The sequence below is a fragment of the Epargyreus clarus genome, unplaced genomic scaffold, assembly GCF_041222505.1.
Source record: "Epargyreus clarus isolate Ecla_fem2 unplaced genomic scaffold, WU_Ecla_fem_2.2 ptg000001l, whole genome shotgun sequence".
NCBI classification, from domain to species: Eukaryota; Metazoa; Arthropoda; class Insecta; order Lepidoptera; family Hesperiidae; genus Epargyreus; species Epargyreus clarus.
Window position 1 is genome coordinate 2,665,187 of NW_027332209.1, and position 12,649 is coordinate 2,677,835.

General features: G+C 33.6%; 1 protein-coding gene across 1 annotated transcript; it reads right to left on the reverse strand.

Annotated features, from left to right (window-relative positions):
* Window positions 1–621: 621 nt before the first annotated feature.
* LOC140742973 (odorant receptor 4) lies at window positions 622–10,717 on the reverse strand. Its single transcript, XM_073074097.1, has 9 exons — window positions 10,106–10,717; window positions 9,282–9,434; window positions 7,993–8,181; window positions 6,791–7,001; window positions 6,131–6,227; window positions 5,042–5,146; window positions 4,369–4,457; window positions 1,728–1,794; window positions 622–681 (listed from the first exon to the last, which is right to left on the reverse strand). Exons 1-9 carry the CDS (start codon window positions 10,362–10,364, stop codon window positions 622–624), a joined length of 1,230 nt encoding a protein of 409 aa, XP_072930198.1. The 5' UTR covers window positions 10,365–10,717.
* Between the last annotated feature and the right edge of the window lie 1,932 nt (window positions 10,718–12,649).

The window sequence follows — 12,649 nt, forward strand, 5'->3', positions numbered from 1 at the left end:
GACCGTCTCAGCGTTAGGAGGATGGCCACTCTGGCGGAGACTGCGGATCTTAAAAAAGATCTCAGCAGTCATATCCGCCAGAATGTCCAGGGGCGGAAACCGCGCCAGGACTGTGGCCGCCTCATACGAAATAGTCAACCGGAGTCGACCTAACGCGATGCCATTCTATCGGGCTCTGCCCCCGGGAGCAATTTCCGCTCATCTCACATCTCCTGGTCACCACCGCCGCACCTATTTCTGCCTAATACCAGCAGAGTTGCTATGTTTTGATTTTAAGGAAGATAAGCCTATACTGTACTGCAACTTAGCTCTCAATAAACTCAACCTCTGTGGCCGACGATAAGAAGAACTCCAATGTTATTCAAAGTTGATTACAGATGTCCATAGGTGGCAATAGCCACTTCATTTCAGATGGACTGAATACTTGTATCCTACTTCTATCAATTAATAAAAAATACAACATAATAAATCGTATTATTAATTAAATAAGGTTGAGGGAAACAGAAAAATCGATTTAACTTTTGCATATATTGTGTATTAATTGAAATAATTTGTATGAATAATATGGTGTTACTATAACGTGATCTTAAAATGTATAAGAAAGTACTCGTAAATAGAAATTTAATCTTCAGAGTAAACGCTAATTGCCAGTGAGAAGTAAGACCACGTTGTGCTTACGACCTGAAAAATAATAAAAGTTTGTGAGAAAAGATTTGTACCAGTAAATGCAACGGGGAATATAAGAAACGTTAAATACTTAACGTCATAACGTTAAAATTACTTACGAAAGTTTGAAATTTCACAATTTGTCATTTGACAAATCAACAAGTTACGTAAATTATTATGGTAAAATTTAACATGAAACGAGAAACATACAGACACTTAAAGTACGGGTAAATGCGATTTACTTTGGTGTCAAACAGAAATCATATTCGACTTTACATACTTAAAACAAAAATTTATATGCATTAAGCATAGATTATTTTAAAACCGAAAGCTTTACACTACGTGCTCAAAAATAACCTTTAATATTAGTGTAGTGGGAATAAATATCAGTCTTACTTAGTATTCAAAAATAAAAATTGAAAAAGCACGTCCAACCTTCAAGACGACCTGAGCCCAACTGGTGCGGAGTCTATTTAAAAGATAACTCATGAATATTACAAAAAATAGTTCAAAAATGACAAGTTATGTATTTTATAAAAATGATAATATCAGCACAGTAACTGAGTATGAATTTTTATCGTATTTTCTCAGATAAATTCGAATTTGTTAAAAAATGCTTTGCACGCTTAAAAAGGTATAATAGTACATTACAATACGAGGACGAAAAATTTTTTTCTGACAAGTGTGAGTTTGCAGGCCGAGCCGCAGGCGAGGACTGCAATCACACGAGTCAGAAAAACATTTTTCGTCCGCGTGTTGTATAAAATTTTATATTACGGGGTCGGAAATGGGGGTTTTGCGCACGCGAAGCGTGCGTAAAACGTCCATTTACGCACGCCGTGATATAAAATATTTTTTTTATTAACAATCAGCCCCAGATGTAGATGTGTACGTAGGTACTCACGTATTTAATAAAATACTCTGAATTACCGATCACAAAAACAATAATCTCTTGTTGTAGGTACTACCATAAAAGCACGTGATAATTGACCTTACAAGATAATAATTTCGAAAAAACAGTATAGTCTGACAACTTCACACATTGAAAAAAACTCTTTTACCTTTGTAAATGTGTTTAGGGTTATCGGCGTATACTCCAACGAAGTCAGACAGCAAGGCCTCTGTGACCTGAAAACGTTTAAGAACGCAAATCACTCTTTTATCTCCATTAATTTTTCATGAATCGATCTCATTATTTCTCGACTTGGCACCGCAATCGAACAGGTCTGAATAATGGTTCCTGGTATCGAACCAAAAATAAGGTTACTTCCTTTGTATTTTTTTATGGAAGTTAAAAAAACTTTACAAACGTACTGTACCTTAAAAACTCTTACTGTTAAGGTAGAAATGTACAGTCACGAGCATAAATATATGACTATGGGCAGATCAGCAAAAATATGTGACCCAATAACGAGTTCAATAATTCAATAATTCAATGCCTGCACGAACGCAGCAAAAATATCTGACAATTATAGGCAGCAAAAATATGTGATGATAACGTTGATCATATAATTGTTACATGTGTTATGACATGTGACGTCAAAGGGGCAATAATATCTGACATAATTTACAAATATCTTTGATGTAAATATCAATCAACCTACCGGTCAAAGGAGCCAATGTATTTTTCCGGAGAAAGAATATGAGCAAAAAACACGTTATAAATATTTTTTCATATTTTTTTTATTTAAGTAAGAAAAAAACAGGGTTAAAGACAAAGACAGGATAAATATATTTTACCAGAGTGAATTTTCCAAATCCGAATCTATAAGGATTAGCGAAAAATGCTAAAAGGAGTTACGAGGCCGATATTGATAAAAACTAATACTGCATCTTTAGTTTTTAAGGACCCGTACGCAAAGGGTTAAAAGACAACCGGAAAATAAGTATTATACTTATTTTTATAAAATAGTAAACATCTGGTGGTACGGAAGCCTCCATGTGCGAGTTTGACCCGTACTTGGCGAATTATTTAAAATATCCCTATATACGGGGATCGAACCAGTTCATTTTGAAAAAAAAAAATACACACCTTATATAATTCTACTATCGGATAGTGTCCCTTATACGGATTAAATTCTGGGATTAAATGACAAATTATAGGAAAATCTTCTATTTTACCCTGTATACAACAGAAATTATATGTCCTAATGACTTTTACAATATTATATAGATTATACTTTATTAAACTAAAATGGTTACGAAAATTCTACTAAGACAAAAATATAAAAAGAAGTTACCGCAACAGTTAATTGCTACATGTAACTTTATTTATTTATATTAGCAATACCAAGTTCTACAATTAGCAATCGGAGAAATAAGTTCCATCTTTATGATGTCGCTTTGATATATTTTTATCGTTAAAACGTGGGTAGTAGATCTTTTTATTCAAAGCTGCCGAGTAACGTTTAGGAATTGATTGATAGGGTATTATTAGAAACCTATTCAATTTCTTTTTATTATAGTATTATTTTAATTAATTATTTTGTATTATTTTCATGATGTGTTATTTTTATAATAATAAGTTCTTATTTATAAAGTCACTGGCTGATACGATTCTATGATTTAGCATAAAAAAGAAAAAGAACGCGGCTTGACATTCGAGTTGTATTTTGAGCCGGAATAACAAAAGTGAATAGATTAATATTGTCACATATTTTTGCTTCGTAAGGTGGTCACAATTATTTGATCAACGTTATGATCAGATATTTTTGCTGCGTTCTTGCAGGCAGATATTACTGAACTCGTTCTTGGGTCAGATATTTTTGCTAATCTGCCCATAGTCATATATTTATGCTCGTGACTGTACCTATCTATAGTTGATTAAATGTCAATGGATGGCAGTATCCAAGTAAACTGCATACTCGCTTGCTACTCGTAATTCTTGAAATAAAAAACCACGATTCCTTACAAGTACTCCCACGATGTAGACGAATCAAACGCCACCTCATATTAAAATACATCAATCCGTTGGGGTTGTAGGGCGGACCACAGAATTACATATACATATACATAAATACATACTCGTAAATACCCTCGAAAAGCATTACCCGCCACAGTTGGGTAAAAGTCTACCTAAAAGGACTTTTTAGAAATTCTTCCAAAAGGAGTGTAAAGACGTAGCCAACCTGTTGTTTATGACTACTTAAATACTTAAGGCAAAACTTAAAGTCCATACGAGACGGAGTTATGGGCGGAGCCTAGCACTCGTATACAATCGTCACTCATCTTTACCCCACGAGAATTCTCCCTTGTTCTTAAATGTAGTTCATTTCTTAAATATAGTAGGTACATTTAACCTACCTATTATTTGTTATTTTATGTTATTTTTTATTATTATGGATTTTTGTATGTTTTATGTTTGTTCTGTAATATTTAGTAGCAACAATAAATATAATAGAATATAGGCGATAAAAAACATAAATATTTAGGCCATGATCCATGACACTGGCTAAGTGCAAATTGGTAGAGCTCAGGACCCTTTAGAATTTCGTGAAAAACTGCCGTATAAGTAAAGGTCCCTCATATATTTTCCATCGCCGTTACAGCAACCGAAAATTATGCTTCCTTGCCACACCCGCCAAACCAGAACACAGCAAAGCTTAACACTGCTGTTTTAGGCAGAGATAAGTATCGCGTTCTTAGTATCGAACCACAGAGGATTCTACCACTTTTCGTAGCTCCTTGGATAAGTATACTAACCTCATAATGATAAATCTAATCGCCTTTTGATACTGTGTTCCACCGCGGTACCACAGGTTATTATACGAGGAGTCCGCTATACCAGCACTCTGTAACATAGTCTTTTTGTTTGTGTCAATTTGCTAACAGACATCAGGCTCCAAGTGCGCTAATATTGGTCTTAGAATTTATCATTTTACGAAAATATTTTTTTAATGAAATTGGATTAAAGTTAAGCTCCTTAGCGGAGCTCCATACATATTAACAAAATTGTAATCCACTAAATTGAAACTTTTTTCTTACTTAGTAACTGATATTTTTTTACATACAGCTGTTTGGTTCATATGGAAAAGGTAAGGTAATTTTTTTGTCCAGCTATGGGACATTAAAAGGTGATTGCAAACCGTTTATATCCCACTTTCAAAGGCGTAGAAGAGCCGATACCAATTGACATAATACTATTAAGGGTTCGTTTTAATGAAATATAACAAAATCAAAAATATCTTCGTCAACCCATTACTGTCCCACTGTTTTAGGGCTTAGGTTCTAGTTCACCTGATCAAGTGCGAATTAGTAGATTTCGCACATCCTTGAGACTTACACAACTCAGGCATACAGGTTTCCTCATCCTCTATTACTCAAGGGATGATTAATTTCTAACATAAAGTGTAAGATTATATTACGAGTTCTTAACCTCTTCCTTAAGAAGTTCCCCGTAATAGCAGAATACATATATAGGGAACATTAAAGCCAACACTGCGATGTAGTTATTCGCCTTATCTACTGCGCCACTGGCTACCTGAAATAAAACCGATATAACAACAATGTTAGTAAGACAATATCTTTAGAAATTATGGAGCTGTGGAGTTTGTACAGAAATTGCTCTACCTAATTTTACCAGCCCTTTTTTCTCAATCAAACATAAAGATAGGACCTTGAATTATATGGATATATTTTTGGCTTTCTCCAATATTTTTGTTTTTGTCATAAATTGGAAAACTCCTAATCTAAGATTCGTGGGCGCTGATAGTTAATTAACATCCAAGTAGAACAAACGGTTTAATCCAAAGTGACTCATAGTCTACAAATGATCTACAATCTACATAAAGAGCATGATTACACAAACAAAATCCAACAATAAACCTCTATAGCAACGTTTTAATTTAAACGACAATGACATATTCGTTACATCACATTTATCCAGCAGGGATTCGTAATCAAAAGATTGTTCCACACCGTTGTGTAAAGCAAGCGCGTTTAAATTGGGATGTTATTCGCGGAACGGATTCAAATTGAACAAAGCGCGAACAGCCATTCGCAAAAGTAATTTTTGTAATAAAATCTACGGTTTACTACACAGAATTCTGTGTCGGATTGTTCTAAATTACAAATAGGTGCAGTGCAGTAATAGATGACCCGAGTGTACCGTGTCAGACTTGTTATGCAGAAGCTTGGATTCGATTTCAGGCCGAACGTTTAGATATGATATATTTTAGACTAATCTTATCGCGGAATTGAGACATTTTGATATGTAACGGGTACTCACGATATTCTATTTTTAATTTATTTTGGCCGATTGCAACTGGTTCGAAATATCGGCAAAAAGAAATTATAGTTACATATTAAAATAATATAGAAGTTAAGATTAAGTTTGTCAAGTATTTCCAAACAATTAGTTTAAATTTAATTAAAATGTCGTTTAAATTCTATTAAAGTCAAAATTATATATTGATTTTTTGACCTTACGTTAGATTATCATATCCATTTAAAGTTTTACACTTACCGTCGCCCCAAATCCGAAAAAGCACATAATCACTGTAGCGAATAACAAATCGATGAAAATCATTCGATTGAAAATGAAGTTCAAATCCTTCGATAATCTAAAATATATATAACATACAACACATAAGTCATATTACCCAAACATAATTGGATATACCCAATAACTATATAGAGCCACGGAGGACCATTAAAGTAACTTTATACTGTACAGATGGTGCTATGTTCGTAAGGTGTTACGTCGATATTGAAGCTCTTAAATAGCAAATACTGAATAGGAGACGAATTCTCTCCAAAGTTGAGCAGTGCGTTAATTGTCCTAAGTACTTTACTGGGAAATTTCATTGATATTTGCCTTCCTTGCAATGTCTTTGCCAGATATACTGTTAAATACTCTATATCCAGGTTCTAGAACTTTACTATTGGTAATTATTATCGACAAATACATATTGCTAATCAACATTATAATTAGCAGTTCCAAGGTGATAAAACATGAAGTGTAAAGAAATATCATCACCAATAATGAAGGTCGTACCAATGAGATTGATTGTATGTAATCTACACGCATTAATTATATTGTAACATCAATAACCACAACCATAAGGGTTCTATCACGAGGCCAATTTGTAACCGATCTTGTTTAACTTATGTAAAATGACCTTACTGAATCAACTTCTGATGCCTGCATACAAACTGTTGTATTGTGATTTGTCCGTTATCTTCTTCCAATCTCATCCTGTCATTCATGACGTCATTCGAAAATGGTTCTACACCCAGTAGATCTTCTCTGAGCAAAGTGAACTCAGTTGTAAGGTGCGCACATAATGTTATCATGAGAAACTCAGTGCCGATGTAGTAATAAACCACGCGAAACACTGAAACAGATTTCTTGTTATCATTGTTAGAAGGTTGTAGAGCCCATTATGGTTCGACTTCGGCAGCACCGCCGCATCTATTTATATCGAATTATATGAGTAGCAGTGTTAACCTCAGTTGTATTCTTGTTTGAAAATTGTTTGTGTTTTGGTGCAGTAAGGAAAATACTAATCTGAGGCGTTTCAACTTGGTTCAGAAGGGTAGCTGCGCATCTGTACCGTAGGAATCTAATCCTATCTGGGGTTGATTACAATGATCACATACGGCAGTAGTCGCTTACCATCAGATGGACTGCATGTTTGTCTATTGCTCAATATAAACTTATAAGAAAATAAAAAATACTACCATCTATAAAATTTACAAAAATATCGTAACATAAAAAGAGTTCAAATACAACTATGATAGATTGATGAACAGACCAAAATGATTCAGTTATTGGATTATTTTCAGGTAATGTGTCAATGATACACAACATAAAAAGGCGTTCAATTTATAAATGTTTTTTTTATTTTAATACATATATGTATATATTTTATCACAAACGTAAAGGCTCAAGTGTTATCAGTTTATCAACGTCTGCATTTTTTTATGACCTAAGTGGCTCAGTTTTTCTTAACGTCGATGTAGTTCTTTTAAGTACATGACATACGAGAATGTATTTATGATCGAAATATTGGTCCTACTTCTCTATGCATAGGATAGAATTTATGATCCGCATACCCTCATTTATCACAAATTTACCGTTTTGCAGTGTAAAATTTTCAGCGCTTTGTTACCAAATTTGAAAACTTTCAACCTCCAAATGGAATTTTTCAATATTTAAGCAGGATTTAATAATATTGTTTCGGAAACCAATATTTATCAAAATTACAAACTGTGTTGAACACTGTTGTAATTATCCAAAAAATGTAGTGGAAATGGTGCCTGCAGTGTCGAACCACAAAGGGATATGTTACCTTCGAATAATAGTAAAATTATTTTTGTACTTACTCGTATACGTCTGAAAGGCGTACGTGAGAATATAAATATACCAGTTCTTCACAGGATTGAAAGGAAAAACGCAGCCAAAAGGGAGCTGCAGCTCACATTCTTGATGAAGAACGAATCTCCGGAACAAAGTCAGCGCCAGAGGAGCGATAATGTTCTGCCACGTAGCGAAGATGCTTCCCCAGTAAAACACTGCAAAAAACTCTTGATGAAAAGTGTTACAAACCATCTTGTTTTGATACTGATGACACCATCGTCACATTTACATATATGCATATAATGTTATAAGGCATACATCGGCCTGGTATATGTATGCAGTGCCTGGTTTGAAGGGTGTGGTAAGGGATAAACACTTACTACCAAGCATTTAATAACGTCATTTAGGTGACCTGTGATCATTGTGTCATGTAGGACTTCAAATCCTTTTTGAGCTGCTTAAAGATATCCTTTGGCACATGTGACCTCTTGGCTCTTATATTAGGGTGGTACGCTCATCTATTACCTCAATGAAATTCCATGAAGGATATTTCGCCGCAAGCAAAGCAATATGCCAATGGACTTGTAAGTTCAACTCATTAACTCTATGTAACTCTAGCAAATTGGCATTACTCCATTCAACAAAGCCTCCTTTATCACGGTGAACTACTACCGGTATCTGTGTAATGAAAGACCCGATACCTCAACGCTCGGTTAATTAATAGCTATTCTCTGATTGGATCTTTGACAAGGTGGAAGCGAACTGATTACCATTTGGTGTTATGTAGGTCAACAGCTAGAAGTGCAGTCGTGCTATTCCTATATAGTAACGAGGAAGCATTCCACCTGAACCATAATCACAGGTAAATAAAATCGTCTACAGAAGACCAGACATTTTTCGCTTTTATTCTTACTTTTACGGGAGTAATAAGTAAAATCATGTTTTGAATTATGTTTCTTCCGTAAATAAGACTTAAGAAAGGGAAGCTGACTTGACGGTAATCATAAATAACACGCTGCCCTTGAGGACCATGCTCGGAAACTGTTAAGTAGTTTGATTATTTACAAAATATTTTGATTTATTCATAGCTTTTAGACGTTAGCATATTATCAGAAACTTTATTACTTTAGGCTATAGTTAGTCAAGTACCTTTTGAAGGTTTACCCGTCGTAAAGAAAAAAAAAAGGTTTACAACTTATAAATAATACGTACATCTAAAATAACCTTTTAAAATAAGTGTGAAAATCATCCTTATCCTTCGATTCGCAATCGGAACTACATCTTATTGACGTATAATAGACACAGTTTGCCTTACCAGCGTGACTCAGGTTTAGACTTTTTAAAAGGCTATTCTTCTTGCTAATTTGTTCGTCAGTAAGGTTTGCCGTCCTCCATGTAGTACCTAGTTGAATTATCAGTTTCGTGATATTACTCTTCCTTGGCATTAATATCAATGCTTTTAGAAATCCTGTTAAATAAGTGGATTATTACATTATATCATAAAATCAATAACAAAATACATAAGCTACGCAATATTTGTGTATAACAAAAGCCTAGTATTATCGGGCGGTATAAAAAGACTAAATATTCACTAAATATAGTGAATATTTAGAGAAGGTCTAAACTATCTCTAAATATTCGCTAATTCTTTACAAGATAATTAAAGAAATATATCATTTTTTATTCAGCAACAAATATTATGAAAGCAGTAGATAAATCTATAACATCCAATCCTACTTAATAAAAAATCTGGTAAAATGTTATCAAAAGAATATTTCAAGTAATAAATTTTTAAGACTATTTGAATTCTAAAATAAGCAAATTCTTGAATTACTTGGCACTGTAATACGTGACATGTAAACAATTTTAGATAGGAAAAATCCTTATCTGTACAAGATAATATGTTGAAATGACCTATTTAATAGCGCAACTTTTGGACCAAAACTATTTGAACGCTGCCAGAAATTACTTCGTGAAAAGATTAGGCAGATTTGCCTGAAGATATCGAAAGTGAAAAAGCAGGTACAAACAAAAGTGTTTAGGTAGAAGTTTCGGTAGTAGAACAATTAATCACTGAACGTTAGGTAAGGAGTGTTGGACGAACGTGGAATTGTTGGCCGTTTGCCAATGAAAACGTACCTTGCATTTGGATCAAATAAACAGGAACCATAAAGGCTAACTCCGAAACCTTTACCTGCCCTGTAAATACTTTACTCATATACCCCGTCATAGACATATAGTGGATTACGACAAAGGGTATCATGTATGAGAAATGCCAGTACTTGTTAACAAATGGTACGTTTTCATCGAAAAATCCAATATTGCATCTGCTCAACAAATCAAAGCAGAGCAGAAGTGGTTTCGCGAATTCGAAAGGGTATTCTTCCATTTGTTCCATTTTGAAATTATTTTTTAGCAGATTGAATCCGCGAAAGCTTTGATACGAATGACTTGCTTTGATTGAGGGAAATCAAGAAGTCTTTTATATTCAGCTCGAATTTAATGTTGCACGTCTATTTAGAGTTCCGTCTTCAAAACGTTATCTTGGAAAACGTAGCCTATTGTAAACGATATCATAGGCTTATGATTCCATTAATCATTCCATTTAAGCCTTTGCTCCTCAATTGGTCATAGAGATGACATAATTAGCGCTACTCCCTTCGGCATTATACCCTCTGCATTAAACGATATTTATTTAAATTCTCTATATCGATCTTGCGAACTGGTTCAGCTTCTGCCAGATTTTTTTCCCTCATTTGTAAAGCTACAAAGTTACATCAGAAAAAACACTCCTTTGACGTGTAATTTCGAAAGACGTGTAAAATCGAATAAAAAACTCACAGAAATTCCTGACACCAGTGAAAAACAATTTTCCTTTACCAAACATATCCGTTAGATGAGGATGTCACAGGATCGGATTTTGGGGCAGCGTTTTTTAAAAATCCGACGTAAAACAGAATTCACAGGCGAATGTTCGAAAAAATGCAGACACAGTACACTGCGGAGTTTATTAAAAAATCTACTGAACCCAGGTTGTTTTGTATTTACAAATGGTAAAGTGGATTGTGTCACTATTATACAAATACATATTACTTTGATCAAAGTGTGTTTTATGGGCGTATCGGTATTATTTTGATGAAACGTTTTCGCTGTGGCTGACGAGATTACAGGGCATAAGACCTTTGTGAATTGCAAAATGGTTAATATAACATAATTTATATACACCGTAGTACGCTCAGTGACCCACTTTAGATAGCTCTTGGACAGAATATTTGCCTAAAGTTTGGAATAAACATCATAACTACTGACTATAGTATAGCTGATAAGCTCTTAGTTTTATTATGGCCACAAATTTGAAAACCGGTGTAGGAATAACGTAGTTATGAAAATTTAAACGTTAATAACAGCATTAATTAAAACGCGCCAGACCCTTTCAATTCTAATTAACCGGATACATGATAAAAGCGCTTTTTGATAAAATTTTAATATCACGTTGTAGAGATTTTGTAGCATTTTATTTTGAGCAAAGCTTTAGGTTAATTTCAAGGTAAAGGAGCTTCCGTTGCTTTTACTAACATTAACCACAGCCTCTTTCTCTTATAAATATTTTAATAGTACTAAGTAATACTAAGTAAAGTACAGTAAGGTAAAACCGTCTTAGATGAAAGGAACTTCACATTTTTCGCAGGATATCCAAAATATCTCAGGAAAAGGTTTTCGAATTCACTCTTCACCAAGTCTTCATTTGGCTAAAAGTCTCGTCAAAATCAGTAAAAAAGAAAAAAATAAAATATATATCAAAAGATTGGCACAAATAAATAAGGCAAGTAGGTACTTATTTAAAAAGAAGCTTCTGATTAGTAAAAATAAACATTATTATTGTAGTCATTTTAAAATTAAACGGAAGAGCTCTTACACCTACAACTTTTCAAACAAGTCGTTTATTATATAAGTAACGGTTAATCTCTAGCAAAATCTAAATATGTCTTAATTTAGTTGATATACGAATTCTTAAGAAATTTTACAACGTAATTTCGAGTACTAAATATAATAAATTCTAAAATATAAAGTAAGTTTGGTAAATATTTAATGTTATACAGATTACGCAAGACCACCGCCACTATTTATAGCGTAAATCAGTTAAAACCTGATCAAAATGGGTCGGCCACAGATGTATCATAACGTAACATAGAGACCTAATAAACAAATACAACCCTTTAACAATACACGGGAACAAAATGTTCATTGAATCATTTATTTAAAATTTTACATTCACATACGATTTCATAAAAAAGGACATGTTTATAAAACGAATATGGAATTTTGTTCTGAGCTTTCCACGGTATCATGTTCAATAAATATTTTATTAAATAAACAAGCTCGGTCATTGTAGTCTTTTCGAAAAATGCAATAAGTATACGGGACAAATGTGCTGTGATTTATATATATATATATTGTGATTTATATTATAAATATTGAATATTACGAATATATTATCATGTTGTAGAGTTTTTGCCCGCGGCTTCGCCCGCGTTTAAAGAAAATGATATAACATACTACCATAAATAAAACTGAAAATTCGTACCATCAACTTTGCTAAAGATCATCAAATGCATAGTTTACGACTCAATCCTTACTAATATCGATTAAAATAATCGATGTTTTGGGTCTAAAAGATCGATT